This window comes from Chanos chanos, chromosome 14 (assembly GCF_902362185.1).
Source record: "Chanos chanos chromosome 14, fChaCha1.1, whole genome shotgun sequence".
Classification (NCBI taxonomy): domain Eukaryota; kingdom Metazoa; phylum Chordata; class Actinopteri; order Gonorynchiformes; family Chanidae; genus Chanos; species Chanos chanos.
Window position 1 is genome coordinate 17484598 of NC_044508.1, and position 26108 is coordinate 17510705.

The window sequence follows — 26108 nt, forward strand, 5'->3', positions numbered from 1 at the left end:
CCTGTGAGGTATGGCACTACCAAGCACTGCCAGCCTCTGATTTCTGTGACCTCTTAGAGGTGCAGTCGATATTAAGGTCAGGAGACAGAAAAGGCAGATTCCTTTCCTGTTCTACTGGCTTTAAGCAGAATTCACAGATATATTTGTGAATTCCAGAGGATCGAGATAACAGGCAAACTACATGATCTGCTGCAGGAAAATGTAGCTTGTTCAGTCTAAACAAGCTTTCCCAGGCAGGCAGATCACAGGGTGGGGAGAAGAAGAATGTGAGTTGGGAGTCGGTGACATGTCCGCACATGCCGATCGTCTTCCTTGCTCAGAGGCAATTTTTCATTAGCTCCTTTTTTTCCTTTGAACACTGTAAAGTTTTATGAGTATTGACACTTGTCACTGACAGTTGTTACATTTTCAGAGAACTGGCCCTTGGCTGACTTAAAGTTTCAGCAAAACCCTGTTCCTGCGTGGTTATTATTTCGAAAATAATCAATTACAGTATGGATTTGTGGTTGTTTCAGTTATCAAAGGTGGCACTGTACACACTTCAAATCCTGTTCATTAACTGTACCAGGAGCAGTGTCTGTATTCTGAGAAAAGTCTGTTGATCTGTCTCAAAGTATACAAAGCATTTTCACCATGTGAATAGTTTTAAGAGGAAGAAAAAACTGACATCAAACAGAGGACCAAATGTAATATTTGTTTGTCAAATTGGACTGAAGAAAATATTATCAAAGGGAGGGCGAGAGCTCTTTGTGAAGGCTAAGTTACAGTAGGAAAACAACAAAAATAATATTTTCAAGGCTTACACATCTGCACTGAGTTGATAAGACATTCATTGATTTCACTGTCTTTTTTTTTTTTTTTTTGCTCTCAGAAAAGATTTTACAAGGCTGAGACATCTGATGGCTGCACAGATCTGCTTGACGGCGCATTTCCAGGCCACAGTATGAGTGCTTAGGCCATGAACATTACCCCCTCCCTTCCCAGAAATCGCAACCTTTTTCTAGCCTTATTACTGTGCTCCTCCTTTGAGTGAATAGTTGCTACAGTTAATTTTTCCACCAGGACCTTGACTACTCCCAGCTGTTTCTCCTCCCATTCTCCCTCTATTCCTCCCTTACCATACATGGGCCTGGTTTGAGAAGAGGAGAGAAGTGAGGTAGGGCTGGATCAGGAGGAAGTGAGACTCCAAACTCATTTCAGTATTTGAGAGAGAGAGAGAGAGAGAGAGAGAGAAGGAGGGTTTTGGTGACCCGGCTCTGTTGTGGAAGTAGTCTGGTTTCTCCACCACAGGAATCAACGGAGAGAGAGGGGGGGGGGGAAAAAACTCCCTCAGCCTAAAAAATGGCGGGAAAATGAGGGTATATGAAACTAAAATGACTTAATTCTTCAAACGCGTATTTCAAACTGTTATTGACATGTAAAGACCTGTATTTATGTTATGTTACTGGGAAAACCAATGGGAGTTCACCAAAACTACGGGTGTGGAGATCACTGTTTTGTTTATTTGACTGTTAATAGTATCAGTGACTCAGTGGTGCTTGGCACAAAAACGATACTACGTGACCTTGATACGATGAAACAATTGTTAAGGTCTTTTGGCTTACATGTTCTCACAGTAACCTTATTTAACTTTCCAACGGCCCCTAAAACCGCCATCAAAAAAGGTAAACGCGGCGGGCTGGGTCGCTGGCTCCCTGTAAGCACGCACAAAGAAAACATACAAGAAACGTTTGGCCTGCTCAGTGAGATGTTAGACTTCACATTTTGATAGGCAATCTGACATGTAATCTGACGTGTAATCTGCACCTGAATCGACCAGTACCAGCAGTAACATTCAGATCTAATTACTGCTCTGTCTCCTATTGAATATGTGTGTAATATGTATCGAACAAATGATATGATCGCGCAACAGAAGTGAACACTGGTTTGTTGGTGTTGGTTTGCATGGGCAATACACCGTGAGCCCGGCCTGCCAGTCGCTGGGGTACACTAAAGGAACATTCTAGGTTGAATGTGTGTCCTGCATTTTTATTTATTTATCTTTTTTTTTTTTTTTTTTGGCAAACCTTAGCACTGACAGAACTAGATTGCAAAATTGCTAAGGAATTTTTAAGTCCATTTTTTCTTGCCAACTTTCCAAAGAAAGGCCTTACTTTAATTCACTGATTAATCTACTACAGGGCCTTCGTCAGATCAGATTGTTTTGTATCAATCCAACATTTTTTTTTTTTTTTTTACCAAAAAAGCAGCTCAAGAAAATCACTGTGACTATTTTAAGTGGGTGATGTGTATCCAAGTTATGTTCCATCTGGGGTTAGAAACATTTATGAATTAGGAATCAAGCCTGTTTTCTGAATATTGCTTTTAACCACCGGTTATTGACCACACAAGGTTAGCAAGAACTTCTCACTACATTTCAAGACATGTAATCTCTGCATTAACATACATAACAGACAGAGACAAAAACGGAGAGAGAGAGAGAGCGAGAGCGGGATTAAGAGAGAGAGAGAGAGAGAATGTATGCATTCATGCATAAATTATAAGTATTACACGGAGTATAATGGCCTGTTAAGTGTGTGCGATTCAGCCTGCCACCTCAAATACTCTGCTTCAGTGGATACGCAGGTTTTCAGAGCAATGAAGAATGTGCTACACAACCACTGTCATTATGAGAAATGCTGTCCATAGGCTATTAGCTTCCTCTTTCAATAAAGTTACATTTTCAATGAATTTTTTTTTCCATACCATTCATAGAGGTTTTGGCCATTTGCAGTTCCAAATGCAAAAATGCCAATATCCATCATAAAGCAGCTCAAACACATGACTGAACATTAGAATAAAAATGTCTTTTCTGGATCTTTCCATCATTTTTAGAGCAGCGACAATGTGATGTCCCCCGACAGGACAGCAGATCGGCTTGCCTGCCGACAAGAAATTAGCATTCCCGAGAAAATGAATTTGACGCTTAAGCATCGCCATGGTGACGGACGTGTAAGTGACAGGATGAGGGGGTGGAGCTAGTGGAAACATTCCACCGGCTTGCTTGTGAGGTAAGATCATCTCCCACCAGTTAGACTCTAATGCAGCGAGACAGACAATGTGCAGAATGAGCTGTCAATCATACACCTTACGGCACAAAACACATATGCTGTCAGCTTACCAGTATGGGAAATAAAAACTGATTAAAGAATAAAAGAAAAAAACAATGTTTCCAACATTGGGGGGGGGGGGGCTGTCAACTTTGCCTGTTTGCTTCACATGATGTGTTTGTACATGAGTGTGATGAGAGAATTAGTCAATTGGGTGAGAAAAACCCACCCATGTCTCAGGGTCCAGTGCATTTCCCATATGTATGAAACTATTCTGACACAGAGGAAATGTAACACTCTTGTGACCAGAACGCAGGCCCCACAGTGTGGAGAAGTACAGACTCTCTGAGATCTCTCTCACGTATATATTCACACCGTCTTTTTTTTTTTTTTTTCCCTTCCCTTTTCACTGCTGCTACACTCTACCCACCTACATTCATTCTTTCATTTTCAAACAAATCTTTTTTGAGTGAGTAAACAGATTGTAAGGAGATAACTCGGAGACGGGAAGAATGAAAACAGCTGATCTTACAGAATGGGCAGACGCCAGGCAGTTCTTATGCAGGTCATAACAAGGAGAATTCCCAGGTCACAGAAACTAGCTTAAGTGCTAAAGTCTGGGGTTTTTGTTGTTGTTGTTGTTGTTTTTCATGGTTTTTGGCGGGGGGGGGGGGGGGGGGGGGCCGTGAAGATGAGCAATAGCATGTCATGGTCTTGGGATGAGGCTGAGTAGAAGAACTGTAGGCTCCTCACTGTGGCCCTCTCAGGGGAACATCCTGTCCTCTCCTCCATCAGATAAGCTCTTCAACACATAACATGCCAAGAGCACACACAGAAGGCGCAGAACTATTCTCTACATGTGGCCTCTGAATTCTCTCATGTTTACAGCTGCGCTTGAATGCTTATTTGACAACACAGAGCTTTTGTCACGTTTCAAGAGACACCACTGTGTAAGGTCTTTCACTTTACTGATGGAAAAGGTCCCTATAGTTTTTACTGTAAAAAAAAAAAAGTAAAAATAAAATACTAAGAGTGCAGAAAGAGGGGCATTCCCAGCCTTACAATCAACCAACCATTTTGTACTGACATGGTAACCACTGTTGTATGTTATTTATGTTTACTGCTGCTTGTTATGTGAGGCAAAACAAAGTTCTGATAAAAGTTAGGTGGAGTGTGATGTTAGAGGCCTCCTGAACACAGCGCAATGATGTACATACTTTTGTCCTATTGTGTATCCCTTATGTAAAATGTAAAAACATGATACAGGAGCGAAGTTAAAGAAGTAAGAAAAAAAAAAAAATAGAATTGTACATGAACAGGCAGCCCCTTGCCTAAGACCTCTGCACACACGCACACACACACTTACACGCAAAGGCGCGCATGCACGCACGAACGCACTCATGTACACATGCACATGCATGCACACACACACCACACGCACACAAATACATGCACATGCACACACACACATGCACACACGCACACACACACACGCACACACACACATGCACACACACACACACACACATGCACACACACACACACACACACAGATCTGGTGTTTCCCTGTCACCTCTCAGATCCTCTTTTCTGTGACAACATCTTTTCAACGTCAACTTCTTTTCACTCCAAGTGCTCAGTCACTCTCTCAGAGCCTGTTGTTCATGTCATCTGTGTTGATCGTTACAGAAAATACTTGCATTTGTGTTGTGCTTTTTCCTGTGTTAGCATGTGAGCATGACTAGTTCATATGCTAATCATCGTTCTCTAAAAACAACAACAACAACAACAAAAACAGCAACAAAAGTTGTATTTTTACTGTAAATGTAAAAGTTACTTTAGTGAAACCACAGACCTTGTGTTGTTCCTCCTTGTGGTATGAGAAATCTGCACTGAAACATGGCTTTGAATGGACTTTCTGGATCCAAGAAGTAATGATTTGATTGGTTCATAGTTGATTTTAGACATTAAAGAAGGACACCCCAGCACTGCCTCTTTGATGTTTGCTGTAACAGTCAGGGTAGGACAATCAACAACCACGCACTTGCTTTGTCTAAGATCAAAAGATTTTGACGCGTTACATGTAAAAAGATCGGAGAATAGAAATGTAACAGCATATCCTGTGACAGGCGACAGTAATGGCGACCACCAAGCAAGGCCAACAGTCTTCCAATCACTTGGACCAAAAGAGAAATTCATGCTGTTGTGTTTTTATTTTTTTGGTTTGTTTTTTCGTTCCTTTATTAAGACAAACACTCCCTTTGATGGCAGCATCTGGGTGAGGGAGCAAGACTTCTTGTTTTTCATACAGTTGCTCAATGAACAATTTCATACCAGTAGGCACCTGTAGAGCTTCCCCCAAACAAAAGCACTTGATCGTGTAATGATATGGTTGTGTACCTCACATCTGAGAGTTGGTCTCCACCCAACTCTCCACCACAGTGTGCAGACTGAAAGTCAGGGCTGGCTGACAGCAGCAGGCCTGCCCCAAAAGCCATGGGCACGGAAGAGGAAAAACCGGATGGCGCTGACGTGAAATGTTTATCCAACGCGCTTGCAGACTCGTTCACCATCAGCAGTAATAATAATAGTGACATCAAGGGGGGGGGAAAAAAACACAATAACTTATATTAAGATTGAGGTAATGGCACATTTTGACTCACTTCCTGTATTTACTAGTCTGTGAAACTCACACTATCTGTAGGAGTGAAGCCACCCCCCCCCCCCCCCACCCCAATCATCTCCCCTTTAACATTCCCTTCATCGAATTGTTTCCGCAGCTGTGAGTAACACAAGACTGGGAAGAGAGCTTGATCATCATCAGCCATGCTCCTAACACTGGCTGCATTTCCGGTCAATAGCAGTGCAAGAAGAGGGGACATTACCAACCTTGCAGAAAACCCATCAGTATTTCCATGGTAACTATATTAACCCTTATGATCTGTTAAGAGGCTAAATAAAGCTGTGGTAGAAGAGAGGTGGAGTGTGAGACCTCCTGAGCATGCAAGGATACTGCTGCACATCCTTTTGCCCTCTACCATTTGGTTTAGCTTCTTATTTAAAAAAAAAAAAAAAAAAAGCGATTATGTTCACGTTTGAGATGTGATGCCGTTACGTCGGGCTCCATTTCTCCAGGAGCCGAGCAGGTCAGTGAGCGTCACTGCCTCTCCGCTGTGCCACTCTGTGAAGCATTTCAATTCACAGACACCTGGGGTTTCTCAGTCCTTGTCTGGTGTCACACACACACACACACACACACACACACACACTACCTTCAAAGTGATAAAAAGAAGAAAGGTGCTTGGTGAGGCAGTGATATTACGAGAGTTTTAAGGCGTTCTGACAGAGAGAAAAAAATCACTGACAGCTGACGATCCACAGACACTGTGAGGACTGAATTTCTCACGCTCTGTCAGCTGGACATTCCAAAGAGAGGAGTGGATTTAAGTCGTGCTGGTTTGTGTCTGTGTGTGTGTGTGTGTGTGTGTGTCTCATTCAACAATACAACAAAACCTTCACTTATTATGTGATATTTTGCTTGCATAGGCCGTGACATCTTTTTTACGTAGAGTATAAAAAACAATTATGGTTGTAAATGCTGAATTTAATGCAGTCTGTTCTTTAGTTACTGAGGAATTTAGTCAGGCAAAGGCCTCTGACAACAGACTGACTCAAAACAGAGAAGCGAAAACCACCAGTTTCCAAACAAAAATAAAGTGCTCATAAATAAATAGTGTGGATCTGCATGTGCATGTGTGTACGTACTCACATGTGTCTGGACAAGCCTTTATACATGACAGTGACAGCAGGTGTTTAAAAAGGTTACATGAATCAGAGTTTGTGGTTGTGTTTGGAGCTTATGGAGTTTTTGCAGCGCCAGGAAAGGATAAGTGCTAGTTCACTGTTAATTTAGGATCATTATTCATTTGAATAGTACATAAGCCTGACCGGTTCAATCAAGGTGACTGTACAAAAACGACTACATTCATTCAGAATCACCATTGTTTGAGACATAATTCAGACTTGGTTAGGATATAATAATTCATAACATAAGATATGCATGCAGTAATGACCCAAATCCTGTGAGTGTTTTGTCTTTTGAGACATCCGTGACCTTAAAAGACACGAAACTTGATTTCCTTGGGGCTGCTTTCTCTTTTTAGCTTGCTCTGCTGCGGTCCCAGCCAGTCTGAACAGAATTAAGGCAGAGCTGTAAAGTTACCTGACGCTACGTCAGCGGTGCTTAAAGAAGGTAGACCAGAAAGACCCCGGGCCGTCTGTTCTAGAGGCAAACAGAGGTGGAGCTGCAGACAGTTCCCCTTTTAAGAATGTAGAGGGAGCTTTTGAAAGCGAGTTTGAGGGAACTGAACATTGGTAGCTGTTCACCCGCGGGACAGGAGAACGGGATGGGGTGAGAAAAATAACTTCACAACGCGATACGAACGATGTCCTTGCTGCTGTCAGTCACATCACCATAGTAGTTGAGCAGACCCACTCTGTATCAGTGTTTTCTTAATTCTGCAAACTTGCAAAGAACGAATGTATTCAGAGGGCGGCCAAGGGCATTGTTTTAAAAACTGATTGATGTTAAACTTTTAGGTGAAGTATAAGCAGCTCCAAACTCAAAAAGCTGCAGTATTTTCAACCCAACCGCTGAATAAAATATCAACACCCCAGGAAGAATGGCCGCCAATGATCCATCACCAACTTTTTTTTTTTTTTTTTTGCTTAGCAATCTTTCAGTCGAGTTTTGTCGCAAGAAGAAAAGGGAACAGAGGTCTATAAGGAGGAAATTCAGAAGAAGAGACATCATTGTCGAGGGGCAGTTGGGGACTTGTTCAGGTTTGTACTAAATACTACTGACCATCCTCCAGTTTTGTCAGGAACCAATGAAAACTGCCCATTCGGCACAAAGGGAGCAAAGTTTTACAAGCATTGAAAAGCTGTAAATGTTGCAACTGCCCACAGAAAATAAAGAAATAAGTAAATAAAATAAATTAAAAAATCAGTGCTGTAAATTCATCAATGAATTTTCAACTGCACTAAAAGAGTCTTTTGGGTGTATACATCTTATTTTTTGTCGTGATCAGATGTGGAAGGGTATGAAGAAAAGAGAATGTCTATACACACGGCCTTTCAATAATTCATTTGAATATAATAGTCATAAAATAACATTTGAACAGCTCCTTTATGTCCCTTGGCAAACAGAATTGTTCTAAATGACTGATGACCATTCGTCTTAGACGTGTTCAGAAACGTTCATGATACATTCAGTAGCATGGTAATTAATCACCAGAAACTGGCAGCATAGAAACAACTCAAAGCAACGCTTTCTCAGCCTGAAGGCAACGTTATGACAGATGACGCTATGTTTGAAACGTATTAGGTTTCACTTTGTAAAAAAGTGTTTGGGAAACTGCATCAGCGTTCATCAAAAGGCTTGCAACGTATTGAAATGTCAAGACTATGCATTACATTGCAGATGTGCCACAATATTCCACAGTCAAGTCCAACCTCATGTTACCTAATAAAGTGGTCTCCAGCTTTATATTTTGTCTACAGGGTCCTGTGTGTTCTTCCCCAGTTTCTCAGCCTGGTTCAGGAAAGTCCCATATAAGAGTTCATTAAAGGCCTTTAAAAATAAACTTCCTTTTTGGAAAACGCCCTCTAAGAAAACACATCCAATAACTCTGAAAGATGGATGGGACAGTAATGATATCCTAAATTAGCTTCAGATCTGAACATTTTAGTTTAGGAAAACGACTCAGAGAGGAGATATGCAGTCCCATGCGACTGATTCGGCTGTGGAGTGATCTTCAAAACCTTCAGTTTCTCAGGACAGAAAAATATAAGTTAATGCTTTTGCTAGTTGGGCAGTGTAGACTGTGGATTCCCCCACATGGAGGATGCAATGACAGTCTATGGTGGTACATTCAGTCACCTGATACAACTGATACAATACAGCCATGTGAGGAAACCAGATAACAATAGGGAAGGAGACAAAGGAATGAAGAGCCGAAAATATAGAAAAGGTTGACAGGCAGGAAGAATTTGTTGGAGGAGGAAGAAGATTAGAGAGAGGCAGGGGAGAGAAAAGAGAGAGAGAGAGAGAGAGACAGAGAGAGAAAGGGAGAGAGGGAGAGAAAGAAAGAGAGAGAGAGAGAGAGGGAGAGAGAGAGGGAGAGAAAGAGAGGGAGGGAGAGAGAGAGAGAAAGAGAGAGAAGAGAGAAGAGAGGGAGAGGGAGAGAGGGAGAGGGAGAGAGAGAGAGAGAGAGAGAGAGAGGGCGGGGGGAACAATGAATACATATTCATGTTTTCCTAACAGAGGTTGCTCTGTACACCATTTCCATTTCAAAATCTTTTGCTGTGAGCGTGGAATATTCCATTAAGGCAGAGAGGCAGGGGGAGGGTTCAGGGATGCAGCTTGACTGACAATGCTGCCCAAGTGGAAGAAACCAATAACAATACAGAGACAAAATTAATATAATTACAAGGACACTGATGAGTTTTCTCGATAATGCTAACCTCTTAAACAACTGTGCCCCTGGTATTAAATGTATTTAAAACCTCGTGTGAGGTCACTGACTTTTTTTCTTAGGTTTAGGAGTCTGAGAAGAAACATAAGGTTGCAGATTACGCTCTTATTGCCTGAATTTGCTCCTTGTTCCTTGTGTGAGGGGTGTTACAAATATTCTCAACAGGAATGTCTTAGCTCTTCAGTTTGGTCTGAGAAGACTCACTCCTAATGGGAGGAATGCTTACACAGAACATTCTGGAAGAACGTCATGTCTGAGACACATGATGATGACTGGAACTCGACAAACGGCATGTCTTTTGGGTTTCAGAGCTGTTTAGTCCAGTCAAGAGCAAAAAAATTTCATTTTCGAAACTCAAGAAAGAAAAGGTGAATCAGTGATGCGTCCTTCTCTTGTCCCATGTGTAATAGGTTAAGTGTTCTCCACTGTGTGTGTATTGGTCTGTTTTCAGTGGATGAATAAAACACATGGAGACATTTTTTATACCCTATAGCCCATGTCATCTTTCACATCCCGCTGTTGGCCCGAAACATGAATAACAAACAGAGAAAAAGCTGTTCATGGCAAAAAAAAAAAAAGTGTATTTTGAGAAATAGACACATGAAATGTTAGTCATGGTCTTGTTAGCATTTCTGGGTCACTAGTTCCCCTCAGTCGCTTTGCAAGGGTTTTGTTGTAAAAAAGATGAAAAAGTGAAAAATAGTCACATGAACATTATTCAATCCAGCAAAAATGTGTCCTCTTTTTCTTTTCAAAAATCAATGTCAGGTTTACAAACAGTCCCAGAAATTTCCGAAAATATCATTAGACCAAATTCCTCTGTGGTCAGGAGAAATAGGATTCACATGTTTCATCTGTATCAACAACAAAAATATGATATTACAACAAAACACAAAATGAAAACGAAATGCAGTGAGATCACCCTTCTTACGTTATGTCATGTGATGTGAAAATAACTTTTACATGGCTGATAGATACAGCTGTACTGTGTGAGTGAGCAGAGCCTACTGATGCAGTCATCAAACAGCCAATCACGACGCAGAGACAGAGAGAGAGAGAGTGGAGTTCTCCTGACAGGCAGCAAGATTAATGACCAAAATCACACGTGTGTGTGTGTGTGTGTGTGTGTGTGTGTGTGTGTGTGCACATGCGTGAGGAATGGGAGCACTGCTGAGTCCAAACAGAATCGCTCGTGAAAGGAGGAGGAGGAGGGTCCCCCCCCCCCCCTCCCCCGCCCCCGTCAAATATCCATGGGCGTACGTATTATGGAGTGAGGCTTAAAGCTGAGGGCATCCCTGCCATCTGGGCCTGATTGAGTTATCTTTAACCAGCACTGCCAAGAACCCATGCAAGACTGTGTGGGGGCAGACGCATTCGCCAATACAATGTGACAGAGCATGAAGATAGAGACTGGGATTACAATAGACGGATCATTCCACACAACTTTCACAGCTTCATTACAAAAAAATACACCAGACGACCGAACGCGGAACAGAAAAGAAAAGTCTGACGAGGCCAAAGACCTGTCATCGTATCCTAACCTCTGACTACGCAATCCGTGACCACAAGACAAGTCTTCATCTAACAAGGCCAGGGAAATAAGATGAAATGCAGAAAAAGAGCTGTCATCATGGCGGTATTCAATGGCTTGACTAAGCCGATGGGTCACCTGAGCCACACTTCCTGTGCTTTGCCACAGGAAGCCAAACTACATGAAAACAGGAAATAGTCCTTCAATAACATTTTGAGGGGCTACTGCACAAAGGTGAACCTACTCCAAAAATAGCCGTCCTTGATCCCATGCCGACTTCTAAATAAATTTATATATATATATATATATATATATATATATATATACACAAACCACCAGACCTTATTCTAGCAAACATGATGTTTGTGTTTATGTTCTATTCAGTCTATTAGAGTCGAAATTCAATGCTAATCTTATCTTAAATCACAGTGGCTGATTTAAAGCATGTTTAACAGATTTAGAGGGAGGGATAAACAGTGTGTGAAGTTCTTGAGCTTTTTCTAATCAAACAAACACCCCCACATCACATACATTGTTAGTTTAGGGTCTATTAACACATTCTCCAATAAAACCGAGAGTCTGGAAAAGCAGGAAGAAAAGAAGGAATGTTACAACCTGCCAGAGAAAAGAACGAACTGAAAAAGCGTCTCGAACGACCTCTATCGCTCACATTCTTTCTATCTGACAACAAACAAAGGACAGACTGAAGATGGACAGAACAGAGAGCCGTAAAAAAAGACAGAAAGAAAGAGAGAAAGGTTTTAAACCAAGCCAAGATTTACCACATGTTAAACTGCCATCCAGATTTTTAACCGCACAACAGAGCAGGAATCTAATTTAAAACATACGGCCTATATATTAATATACATATACACTTTCTACTCTCCCACTATTAAAAATGTGCACAGTAATAGGTATATGTCTCAATGAACATTCATACACTCATACAATCAGAATGAGAATAAGGGACGGAGATACAGTGAGGACAAAGCATGAGGGGGAAAAAAAAAACACTAACAGAGAAATGACATTTCTTTCCTTAAAAGAACAAATGCATAAGGCCACTGTCAGGCAACATCTACCAGGGTTTGTTATCAAAAAGATAAGAACGTTTTCTTATTATTGAATCAGTGGGCACAAATCCCAGGGAAAACAGGTGATTTGTGCAGAAACAATGTGAGTCCCAGAGAATGCCAAATGCAGCATTCACCAAACTAGGACGCCATTCTTTCCATGATCCCGTTTAATGTTTTAATGACCATGGAGGAGGGAGGGAGGGAGAGAGAGAGAGAGAGAGAGAGAGAGTTAATTCATTTATCTAAGAGACTGGAAGAGCAGCCCCCTGAGCGGATTGCTGACACAGTTGTACATGCTAGCCACTGCCCCCCCCCCAACAAAACCCGAAAAAAAAAACAATTGCTTTTGCAAGCACCTTACGACAAAGTGAGCGAGTCAGAGTGAAAGCTGAGAGGTTGGGAAGGGCAGAGGTAGACAGAATGGACCTAGAGTGATCACAGTCTGAAAATGCTGAGACAGTTACACACAGAACATGTGAGACCTGTTTGTAGGGGCACAAACAATAGGAAAGAAGGGAAGGTGGGAGAGAAAGAAAGAGGAGAGGAGAATGGGGCCAGTGAGAGCTGATATGAGGCCCTCATTTGTCACTGTGATGAAGAGTAGGCAAGTGAGAGAGAGAGAGAGAGAGAGAGAGAGAGAGAGAGAGAGAGAACAAGGGGTGGGGGATCTCTCCCTTCTCCACACCTCTGTCATGTTGGCCCTTTTCTCTCTGCACGTCTCACACACACACACGCACGCACACACACACCCCACACCTATAATGAGCTTCAGGGCTGCATGCAGTGTGTGTTACAATGCAGAGGTAGGGTGTACACATGCTCAATACCTGTCTCACGCGCACACGCACACGCGCACGCACACACATGCACACACACACACACACACACACACCTCACCCTGAGGCTCATACAATTATATTTCATTCCTCGTTATACACTAGCTACTTTTCTAATGACTAATTTCTGGAAAAAAACCAAACAAACATCAACTGTTATTTTAGAGAGCACATTAAAATTATGGACTATTATTTTACAAACACAAACTGTTTGTATGGTCCAGTAAGTTGCACACTCAAGTGGTTTATTAGCCTGGACTGCTCTAAAATGAAGAGGAGGGTTGCTTTTGCATTAATGGACTGCTTAGTGTAGTGGACGTTAAAGTACACTGTTCATCGTCCTTCACATGTCCTTGGAACACACACACATACATACAGATATAGAGACACACTCTTTCTTTCTCTCTCTCTCTCATTCTATTTAAGGCTGCATGCACTTATTTCTTTTCTCTCTCTCTCTCTCTTTCTCTGTCTCACTCACACACACACACACACACACACACACACACACAATCCTGTTCTGTTAGAAACACAGCAAACAAAGACAGCTTTCGTACAAGAACTCATATGGTGTAGGGCATACATTCATTCAATTCCCCTCTCTCTCTTTGCTGATGTCTGTTTCCCTGTGAGCAGAGAGCAGAGGGGATCAGCAATTGCAAGAAGGCTGCAGAGAGAGAGAGAGAGAGAGAGAGAGAGAGAGAGCGCTGTAAATGGAGTTTAGTGCTGATGCAAAGACACAGGTTATGGGAAGCTATTCACTCTTCCCAGAGGATCCTGCACAAACATGTTACAGATTTAACCTTCATGGTCATAAACTACAGTCAAAGCCGCATCTTACTCAAACACACACACACACACACACACACACACACTCAGACAGCCAGCCGCTGATGTAATGAGGCTACTTTCCAAATGGTGAGAGTGCTTTACAGCAGCAATAAACGTGTGGAAGGAAAGGGGGGGAAAAAAAGACAAAACATTGTCGTCCCATTGAATTTAGAGGAGAGGTGGAGGAAAGGTAGGAAAGGAAAGCGTTGAGACAGACACACACAAACACACAAAAAAAAACTGGGACGCTGTAACCCGTCCGTGTGTTGACGACACCCTAAAATAGCTGCTGAGCCGGTAGGTGTGGTACCATGGCAACCAGAGCTCAGGTTTGATGTAATGGCCGGTTGTCAAGGCAACTGGCCCAGATTGCCTGTCCCAGCATGAGGTCAGTGTTGCCATGGTGACATACCAGCTGAGCGGTAAGCTTGCTTTTTTTTCTCTCGCTCTCTCTCTCTCTTTTTTTTTTTTTTTTTGCACTGAGCAAATAGGGGCGCAGACGGAGAGAGTGTGTGTGTGAGCAGTTTTTGATTTGTGTGTTCAAAATGCAGCAGTATGTCTGAGGGGTTTTTTTTTTTCTCTCTTAAAATTAACATTCAAACTTATCCAAGCAGGTGTCTCAGTACTCCTGCCAAAGAGAGCATTTATCTAACACTCATTTGAGTATATTAAAAACACAGCGATTCCTCACCAATGCGTGACTTCTTCCCCCCAAAAAACATATGCACTGTTTCTAGCGCTTTCCGACTCTGAAACTGATTAAAGCGCATTTCAATAAACAGTTAGCATTATTTGAGAATGCTTTTTCAGAGAGACGGAGAGAAACCACAGAACAGAACAAAGAGAGGAGTTGAAATAGTGGGAAGGGAGTACGTGGTAATGAATAGCACTCCTGGCTGTAAAGTGGAGGCAGGGAGGAGTGGGTTTAGATTAGAACACGAAGCGTGAGGGGCTGTTCTCTTTCATTCGATGGGGGGCCCATAGATAGCCGACCTGCTGCCTGCTGAATTCATGAATATCCAGTTGGTTCAATCCTTCCCCTCTCACAGCACAGCTTTTCATCTGGGGGGGGGGGGGGGGGGGGGGGTGGGGGGGCAGTGGGGGGAGGAGGAGGGGGGGGGGGGGGGTGTTGTAGTGGCAGTCCCATACAGACTGAAAACATGCCCAGAAGACTGAACCAACACGTGCTCTCCCTCTGTTAAACCAGAACTGAATTACGGCTTTAGGGTAAACAGTGATATGAACTGATCCTAGATCAGACTTACTTGTGAATTAGCTCAAAGAACACATGCTGGGACTGTTCAACCTTTTGTCTCCATTACAGCTGTCTGTGCCAGACAGCCACCTGGTATTAAAATAACTTTGTGAATAGCGCCATCTAGTGGATTAAGAGCACATTGTTCATACGAAATTCATCGCCTCCTGTGTGAGGGGTTTCAGACCCTGCTTTGAAAGGGCCTTTTGTACTACAGTAGTGGCATCAACTTTACTAGTCCTTTTTTTTTAAAGTACGTTTTGTGAGGATATGAATGCAAAACAGAAAGTTTGATTTTTCTGTTTACATTAGTAGAACAGAAACCTTCTGAAACAGATGAAAAAAAAAAAGACACGGAAAGAAAGGGGGAAAAAAAGAGAGAAATTAAAGCGATGAAACAGCGATCAACTACAAGAGATGTTTTGTATACTGGTTAAAAACATGCAAATATTCATATCTATAAGAGATATCACCTTCAGAAAACATCAGAACAATTAAGATGAGTCACTTTAAATTACAGAGCAAGCTATGAGAGTGAAAGCAGACAACAGGATGTTGGGATATTGTGCAGTTCACGTAAATCCACCAATAGCAGAACTCAGCGGGACCCTCAGGTGTAAACAAAGAGCTTTATATGGTGTAATAATCCCAAGACAACGCAACATACTCTGAGGGCTTTATGAAAGCCCTGCTTATCCATTAAAATCTGCAGACAGTCAGCTACTTTGGTCTTTAACTGCTAATCAGAGACGCGCTCACCTGGTGACCTCCTGCACTGTCCGAGTCTCATGCAATGCTGTAATACGCAGAATTCACGACAAATTGGCACAGAGCTTTGGCGAGGAGTTTGGTTTTAAATATCCGCTCATTAAATCTGCAAGTTACATGGCAGGAGTAGGGAGAGAAAACACAATGTTTTTGCATGTCCAAATAATGCAGCATAGAAGTATAGGAAGTCTGGGTTTCATATCTCCTTTCAGCTAAAAGTTTTCATTACAATTTTGAATGAACCAGCACAGGTGATCTGCTTATGCAACACTGAACCTTCTGGTCTTTAAAACTGTGCTTGAGTAAACAGTCAGAAAACTCAATCTGCACTAAAACAAGCAACACTGCTCAAAGAAACCAGTACTTTGGAACTTTCAATCTTCTACATTAATCTAAAACATCTAATGGAACCAGCCACAACAACACTAACAAAGAGAAAGAAAACTTATCACACCGGGTTTAATTGAAACAAAAGAAACATGAGCTTTGGCCCCGAAGCAGCTGTTCATTGGTGCTTTTTAAAGTATGCCGGTCCAAAAAGGGCCAATTGGAGGGCCGTCAGATGAGCTGGTCTCTCCTCAATGACTTTAAAGAGGAGGGGGGCAGAGGAGGAGGCACAGGATGGTTGGTGGTGATGGTGGTGGTGGTGAGGTGGGTCGGGGGTGGGGGGGGGTTAAGATGTTTGAGGCACACTTCAATAGAGCAGACGTGTCATGGGACAGCAGGCAGCTGGGCTAAACAGCACCAGATGGAGGGGGTGATAGTCTTCAGGGGGGTGCAGGCAGGGGCACGAGGCCTCTCAAAGGGGGGCTGGTTTGTTTTCTATGGGTGGGGGGGGGGCTACGAGGGGGAGGGTGGTATTATCAAAAGGTGTAAGCAATAGTTATCGGTCCCAAATCCAATTCATGTGTAAACACAGAGAATTAGTATGCGTGGCCGGTGATGAACTGTTCTGGGTGATAGAAGTGTAAGAGAATCAGGCCTAGAGCATAAACTGCTCGACGCTTTTTTTTTTGTCTAAGCTCAAAAAGTACATGTAAAGTAACCCTTTAGTCCTGTTTTAACTCGATGACCGTGTCTCAAACAAAGACAGACATTAGAGAGTTGTGAAATAAAAAAAAGGCTTTATTGTACTGTCTTTTTAACGCCGTGTCTCAAGTCTGATTGCACGGCCCGGAGCGGGGTCAGCAGGGACATTATTGTCTCTTTACAGAATGGATGGAAATGGTTTTGTAATTTCTTCATCTCGTTATGTCATCTGACAAATCAATAACAATAATTAACAAATCAAAACAAACACAGAAAAAAACCCCCACTGACATTACATTTAGAATTTTAGAACTGGTCTGTGGTGTTGCATAGAATATCCAGAGACAGTTTTCCTGTATGACAATGATTAAGCCTTCATGAACCAAACTGCAACCTAACTTGAACTCGTTAGACAAATGAGTTGAGATTTGGTTAAACCCCACTGATCAGTTTGTAAAATACAACAGCACTAACACCAGAAGTCTAGTCATTCAATACACGGAGACTTTACTTGGTAGCTTGTATTTAGTATGTTCTACAGTCAGAAGCAGACACTGTAGAGTAGACCCTCGGATATTGCCCATAGGACTTCAGATGAGTGCAATGCAAAGTGCTTTCTGAAACGGTTACTTCTTGCCCAGTGACAATCTGAAACGAATGCAGAAAATTTCAAAATTGTGTTAGAACATTTTGTTTTTTGTAAACTGGAATAATTTAAGGAGGGGGTAGGTCACAATAAACAAATAAGAGTTGATCAAATCTGTTCATTTTGCAAAGACTTGCTCATTTACACTACACATTCGTTCTTTTGCACCATCCTTCCGTCCAGAACATCACACTGTTTCTTTATTTCAGTTAACATCCACACCCCGCTGGAGTGACCCTGGGGGTCAAAGGTCTTGCTCGAGGCGACACGGGCAGAGTCACATCATTATTTCCGTTCTGTTGAACAGTCAAAGGAACCGACCGGCCCTGTAACCTCGGCTTTCCCAAGACATTAAACGCTTACTCCACTGCTGTGTACCGCACGCTTCCTCAGTCGTTTTGGACCGGCCGAAGGCAGAGAGTGGAAGGACAAACACAAAGCCAAGCCAATGACTGTATCTACGTCCAGCTAAACCAGCTGGAAAAGCTGACATGTGACTGTTTTTATTGATTTAGAATAGAGGAATTATATTCCCTATCTACACAGTTAAAACAAGATATGACATCCTGGCTATTTGCTTTATGAAGGTGTTTGGGTTGGCACAACCACAGGAAAATGTTTTAATATCATTCAGTGCTGGTGAGGCACATTAGAGATTAATTACATATGCGAATTTACAGAATAGTAAAAAAAAAAACAAAAAAAACCCCCACTCAAACTCAAAGAGAAATACACAACAATGTCCCTTCACTCCAAAGCATACATGCTACTGATCTGAATTGAGGGGGAAAAAATTCTCTCACCCTAAAACAATAAAAAATATATCATTTATTGTGGTCTACTTACTATAATTCTATCGAACAATGAACTCAGGTAAAAGAGACAGAAAAGTTGGGGGTCAAATTGCTTTCCACTGCCTCTGAGTTTGAGTTACATAAAACCTTAGAGAGTAAAGGCAGAGCAGTGCTCGATTCCTTCTATAAATAATCTTGTAAACAAGCTGTTGCATGTTTTGAAGAGATTACAAAGTTAGATGATTAAACATGGAGCACTCAGAGAACACCATTCATTTCTTAGACGCAGCTGCTGCCGTTGTCATGGTGAAATTACTCGAGTCCAGTGAGACATTTGGCACAGGTATGTGAATGTGGGGGGGGGGGTTACAATTTAAGTATCCTCAGCGGCAGCGAGAGTTTGGGGAAAGAAAATGTTCACCTCTCTTTTTAACAAATGTTTACACGCCGAATGTACCCTATGACCAAACATGGAGATCAAACAAAACTGTGGTGATCACGAAACCGATACTAATATGTCTTCAAATTACTGATGGCTACTGTTTATATACAACACTTAAAAAACCTTCTCCCTCAGACTGATAAACTAACAACTTCAGAAAAAAAAGAGTCATCTTTGGCTTAATGAAAAAGAGAGACAGAGAATGGTTTACACAAATCATCTGAAAGCTTGAGAGGTACAAATGGGTTTTAGCCGTTGTCCACGTGGGAATGCGCCAAAGCAGAAAGTTATTAATGTCTGCTGAAAAACAAAAGAAAAACCCTGAAAGTAGAAGGATGGAAAAACAGACAGATGGAAGAAAGGACTTACTTGTTGAAGGACTCATCTTGAAGGTTGAGAACGAGACTGTCTGCATTCAGGTACACCCTGTTCTGAGACGCAGCCACCTAAAATGGTAAAAAAAACAAAACCAAAAAAATTGCCCACAGACATGAAATATTCATTACTGATCTACTGTTCAGCTTACAAAGGACAGTCAAAAAGTGGAGATGTTGTTCTAAAAGCTTTTTGGTTGGAGGTTAAGCAAAAAGTACTAAAAAAAAAAAAACCCTACTCAATCTACATGGTACAAAGCATATGAATGAAATATTAATGATCCATTTGCATTGTTAAAAAAACCAAAAAAACCCCAGCTTTATTCTGACTGCATATTACACGGTGGGAAAACATTCTGCGTGTTGAAATCACGATGGATTGTGGCGGTGAATTGTAACATACCGTTTTGGCAATGTTCTGGGCAGCTCGGATTCGTCGGAGTTTCAGGTATCCGGGATTCTTCGTCACCGCCTCTCCTAACTACGAAATAAACAACGACAGTCACTTAACGCCTGCCACCCATGACTCGCTGTGTGAAAACAGCCCTCTCTGTACCTCACAGATGGCATCCCGCCCTGAGATGTGACATTTTAAAGTTTGTTTCACATCCCTAACTCAGGGAGCACATGCTCCCTGAGAAAAACGATTGATTTCAAAAAAAGGTCTAAGAAAAGCTCTGATGTGCATTCTCTCAGCCTGTTCAGAGGACTTGTTAAAAATGCCCTTGGACCTGTGTGTTGGTGATAACAGTTCACGTTGATACGTGACAGGATAGAGGGCCTTAAGTCCTCACTGAGTTGAAATGATGGCCTGTCTAAAGATGACATCATAATCACTGATTCACACCATCTTAGCGGCCTGAGCTTCTCCTTCAGCTTGGATGATCTTCTGCCTCTGTTCTTGCTTGGCTTTCTCCACAAAGAACTGGGCTCTCTGAGCCTCCTGCTGGGCTGGAAGAAAACAAACAGTTAGTGTCCTGACTCAGGAACCTACAGAGGTTCAGATAAAATAATGGAAGCACTCTATAAAAAGGGTGCTTTTTTGGATCAGTATAATTACATTTAAAAAGACTTCTGTATTTGTTTTATATTTATATTTCAGCACTAGTGTCTAATATACAGAACTGGTCAAAATTATTAGAACACCTATTCAGAATTAACAAAACTTAGAGTTACTACTATTTGATGCCTTCTTCACACAACTGCTGGCCATACAATTAAGTAGATGCCCATAACAAACAATTTGAAAGTCTCAGACTATTGTGATGTAATTTTTTTTTACCAAGATCTCATCTAATATTTTGGGTCACCCCCTTTGGCAGCAATTACAGCTGGACATCTCTCTGGCACTGTGTCCATGTACTTCTGAATGTTTTCAATTCATAATTGGTTCCAGCACCTCTGAAGCTCATCCCGGCAGGAATAAAATGGTTTGGGGTGCTATTTGTGGTGCTTGAACGAGAGACTTGGTCAAAATCAATGGAACAGTGGACAAGAAGGTGTACCATGACCTGCCAGTAAGGCATGAGACTCCATCAGAACTGACACTTCTAGTACCAGGATCCACGTATCAAGAAGTCAGTGACCCAAAACACTCATCCAAACTCTGCAGAAACTACTTGCGCAAGAAAGAAGGATCCAGAGTGTTAAAAATGATGGAATGGCCACCCCAAAATCCCACCGAACAAATATGCGGGGCTTCATGGAGGAACACGTTGACAGACCAAAAGTAAAATCCAAGGAATCACTGCGCGATGAGCTTCAGAGGTGCTGGAACCAATTATGCATTGAAAAAATTCAGAAGTACATTGACACAATGCCAGAGAGATGTCCAGCTGTAATTGCTGCAAAAGGGGGTGACCCAAAATATTAGATGAGATCTTGCTAAAAAATTTACATCACAATAGTCTGACACTTTCAAATTGTTTGTTATGGGCATCTACTTAATTGTATGACCAGCAGTTATGTAAGCTTTTGACCAGTACTGTATTTCTGCGTAAATGCTGTAAAATAGGTTCTTTATTAAGGCAAGTTTCAATCAACTTCTGAAAGAGATCAAACAGTTGGTGCCTGAATCACTGAATCGTAGAAATGACTAAATTATTTAACATGTTAAAGGAAGCAAAGAAAGACAGAAAAACCGCATGAGGAAAAAGAAAAAAGTAAACTGAAATCAGAGAGAACCGAGACTGTTAGACGGATACCAGGATGTTCGATAAACACCGGCAGCCTCCAAAACAACCACAGAACTCAGTCTAAATGTCTGGGACCCATCCCCAACAGAAACTACACACACTGAGCTTCAGAGAGCTGCTATTTACGGTTGCCATGCAACAACTGCGTGCAACCAAGGCCAAAGAAAAAAGCGACAAAAACCAGACTTCTGAGCAGAGAAAAAACAAAACACAGACGGTTAGATTATCATTTCCTCACTGCCCTTTATCTGGGCAGGTTTAGGTTTGGACGAAGCCAAAGTAGGCCCTCAACCCACACTCTGTTTTCCAAAGTGTTCATTTCGTGCTGGATCTCTTAGGATTCGTGCAGTCATTTTGTGGGAGCGACTGGATCAGGTCATAACTTTACACAGGAACAGTATGGGCAAGAGAGGTCTCGTTATGTGTCCATGTGACGTCCACCAAATACTGCAGACACTGTTTTCTCAAAGTGTTCCTGCACTCCCCATACAGACTACTAAACAGAGTTGAGAGTGGTTTCATGAAAGGGATTTCATAAATACCCGCTAAACATCAGATCTAAGCGTTTTTGAACCATTATGGGAAGCTCTGAAATTTAGAGTAGATTTCACAGATTAGATTTCATTTCATTTAGAGATTTCATGGAGTGGAAATCTAATATCTCGATGAACAGGAGGTTTTCGTTCTTCAGAGACAGTCTAATATCTCACTAGAAAAACTTGTTTACCAGAAGTGAACCTAAGTCTGAAGGCAATGAGTAGCCTAACTCCTGATAGGTTAATAAATATTGTCTGACGTTTCCAACCTTATACTTTAGCTATAAAATTGAAACACTTTTACGTCTACAGAAACTCACAAATGTTCTCATCTTCAGCCATTCAAAAATGTCTAGATGAGATAATCCTGGTATAATAATGATAGTTGTGCCAGAAAGCCTTGGACACCTACCAACTTGTTTGGCCTCCACAGCAGCTGTGTATTCTTTGCTGAAGCTCAGCTCAGTGATGGCTACGTCGTCCAGGATGATGTTGAAGTCTTTTGCTCGTTCATAGAGCTCCCTACGGATCAGTAATGACACCTGCAGACGGCCACGGGGAACGAGACCAATTCAATACAACGACCTTATGTAATGTGTAAACTGCGAACGACACGGCCTTTTGGCTTCAGTTATATCACCTCCATTAGACCCTGATGCTCTGATCTTACAGAAAATCAGAAACCGTTGTCATGGGTGTGAATATGGGGAAGAAGGGGCATGATGACCCGAGGCAAGGCCAGTGGGAGCTCTCCCGTACCTGTGCTCTCTGAGTGATGAGCTGAGAGGCATTGAACTTGGCCACCACACTCTTCAGAACCTCGTTGACGATGGAGGGCAGAACTCGGTCATCGTAATCTATCCCCAGCTGCTGATACATGATGGGAAGATTAGAGGCCATGGGCCGAGACAGTACACGCAGGGCGATGCTCACCATCTGGAGATCTGGGCAGAGGAGACAGACAGGTAAAAAAAAAAAAATGGATATGGAGAAAATAATTCAGAAGATTTCTGAATACTTCATGGACACGTAGGTCATAACACTTCCAATAAATGGCCGATTTTTCTGCAATGAATTCACAATAACTCAGCACATCACAACACTACGAATGTCTATGTCTATGACGACAGGTGTATAAGCAGAAGCTGCAGGAATGAATTTAATAAACCCGTCAAAATCATTTTACTGAAATGGCAATCCCTGGTGATAATCTTAGCTCCAACTTTCCTCCTCCTGTGGTCTGATCTTGAGGAGAAACGGTTATGAGGAGGACTGTACTCCCAGGCCAGCAGATTTACCTTTGCTCCCAGTCAGTGAAGAGATCTTTCTGGGCTTTGCTCGGATGTCGTAAATGATGGGGTACTGAAACCATGGTATCCTGCCAGGTAATACGGAACAGAAGTTAAATTTACTTTACCTCCACATACTGTCAAAATGCAACTTTTACTTGTGGTAATTGGGTTTAAACTCATACTTCTAAATCTGATTCCAAGCCAGCTTGTCATAATGAGACATGGTGAGAGGGAAAAAAAAAGATATCAGAACATTTTGCCTAGATTAACAAATCAAAACAAGCCAGACTCTTGTACCTGAAGTGAAGCCCTTCAGCCAGAACAGTATCCATCTGCATACCTCCGATTCTGTTGAAGATGATAGCCCGTTGACCACCTTCCACTGGAAACAAAGCAATCGTCACATTAAAGCTTATACTTGGAATGACTAAGCTGTGCAAAAAACCATCATGTGTTGATGTTCAAGCACCTAATTTGGGAGAGCGGGGACTGACAGTGGAGGTGTTGTAAGCAGATTGTGAAATCATGCTAATCCACATCTGTAAGCACATTATCAGGCGGCTTCCCTCTGACTGACACCTGAACCTCCAGTGATCAAATGATCATCATCAGCATGAGCTGATCCCCAGATTTAAGTCCTTTGACTGTTCACATCAGCAATTAAATTATAGCTATAAAAGTACTTCTCGCAGGCACTCTCTTTGTGCCACTGTTTTAATATACCTGTCTTTTCTAAACTTGTTCTAAATGGAAAAACGATCCAAAAAGTGCAGGTTGAAACAAGTGAGTAATTAACAGATGGCCAAAGCTTCTGGTGAACCTGCAGTACCTGTGTATGTTGCTTCTTTGATTCCATAAGCAAGAGCTCCAGCACCAAGGAGTAACTTCAGCCCAAGGCCGGCACCCCTTGGACCAGCGGACATTCTCCCGGCGATGTCCCTCAGGTGCTGAATAAACCTCTGTTTGAGGAGAAGAACGTATTCTCATGTTTTACCTTGTATTAGGACCGTCTCTGTCCTTGCTTTCAGTGGTGTACAAAAACTTGCGAACTGCTATAATGATCAAACGTAAAAAGTCATGCCCGGTTAGAGACCGCCATCTTCCGGTCATGATTATAATGGTAGTTCATGTTAGGTCATTTCACGTATGGAATTTTCCCCCTACCTACGTAAACTGAATGTTTTAGAAGAAGACTTAATTCTGGTACTGACGACACGTATAAGTGGGTGTTTGGTCAGCAGTTACAAAGGCAAAACCTGCGTACCGTGAGCCGTTTCTGTTACCACCATGCTTAACTGTGACACTCTAATAACCGGTGACGGGGATGTCATTTCGCAAACATGAGCACACAGATTCGTGTGTAAACTGATTGATCCCGGTGTACTAACTGGTTACAAATGTGTCGCTGTGTTGCATCATGACGGCCTACATGCACCGGTGATTTTGCCCCGTATAAACGCTAGATAAATGTAGCTGTATTGTTAGTCATTCAAGAGGCATACCATAAATATATTGCAGAAGGCGATTCCTGAATCTGCCAGTGAATCTGTGCAATGTGGTCTATTACAAGGCTAACTTTATAGGCATGAGACATCTAGCAATCACAGGGGACAGGTTTCATTGAACACAAGGTAAAAGCTATCTCTAACTTGCTAACCATGAATTATATAGAACAAAGACATGCGCAGTCATTTTAAAAAACTATTACATTGTTTTTATGAAAGTTATGAGTCGTGCCACTGTCTGTCTGTGTCATATCTGTAACATGAAAATCTAATACTCACATTTGGTTCTTTATTCGCCATGCTTACAGAAGATACCCAAGGTCGTCACGAACAGTTTCCGCTTTTACCGAAAGGCATACTGGGAGTTGTAGTGTCGACGCACTGCGGAGTAGTGGCAAAATGTGTTCGATTTTGGGTTGCAAAGGGGTGGAAATCTGACCTCTCATCGTACTGAAATTGTTTTTTTTGTTTGCTTTTGTTTTTTGAGATATTTAAAGATATTACACATTCACTTATTTATTCACTTCGAATAGGCAACAAACATTACAATGATAGATTCTGCCCGAAATTTCTCTGCTCTGGTCTAGAGTAAAAGTACGTTATAGGATTACTGGAAGGTTTTTACTAAGTCGTAAATGAAAATGTAAATGTAAACTTGCATGCACAAATATTGCAGTCAGATGACTAAAACGTTTAATAGCATAACACTAATGAACTTCTTAAAGAAGAGAGATGTCTCATAATGGGTTTCTTAAACATTTACATTCTTATCCTGACACGTGACAAGAATACAACACTGCTCAAGCACTTCAAAGTTTACTCTTGACTAATTGTCTTTTAAATCTCTCTCAGTCATGATCCAGAAAAATTGTTTTTAATAGGTGTCATTAATTTGTGATGTGTGACAAAAATACAATAAGTGTGATATGACATCAGAAAAATCAGACATCAGACCTTACACCCCCCCAAAAATGCACATTTCTTTGAGTAGCTACTCAAGAGCAAGTGGGTCCCAGATGCTGATATCATCAAAATGATATCATCTAAGAGAGGGTATAATGTCATCCATTCGTTGTTCAAGATTTGCTCTTTAGACCTAATGGCGTTCCAGTTAAAATGGAAAGCTCTGAATGTAAATGAACAGGCAACCCTTCAGTAATTTGAGCACTACCCCCTCCCCCCAAAAAAGAGATCCCTGCTAGTGAACATGAATATTTTAATCCATAATTACATTAAGTATTTAAATACTGCCTATTTTACAGTTCAGCTAAAAAAAAAAACAAAAAAACAAACCAAAACCAACAAAAAAACAAAAAACACAAAAACATCTGTAACCACACCAGTAAGGAGCAAACATTTTAGAAACAGCTGAT

The 26108-nt window shown here is 41.7% G+C and overlaps 1 protein-coding gene across 1 annotated transcript; it reads right to left on the reverse strand.

The window, feature by feature from the left end:
• Positions 1-17029: 17029 nt before the first annotated feature.
• phb2b (prohibitin 2b) lies at positions 17030-25080 on the reverse strand. The gene is made up of 10 exons (XM_030791358.1): positions 25015-25080; positions 24060-24189; positions 23528-23612; positions 23237-23316; positions 22698-22882; positions 22351-22480; positions 20055-20158; positions 19611-19688; positions 19203-19279; positions 17030-17599 (listed from the first exon to the last, which is right to left on the reverse strand). The coding sequence occupies exons 1-10, from the start codon at positions 25033-25035 to the stop codon at positions 17578-17580; spliced, it is 912 nt and encodes a 303-aa protein (XP_030647218.1). The 5' UTR covers positions 25036-25080; the 3' UTR covers positions 17030-17577.
• Between the last annotated feature and the right edge of the window lie 1028 nt (positions 25081-26108).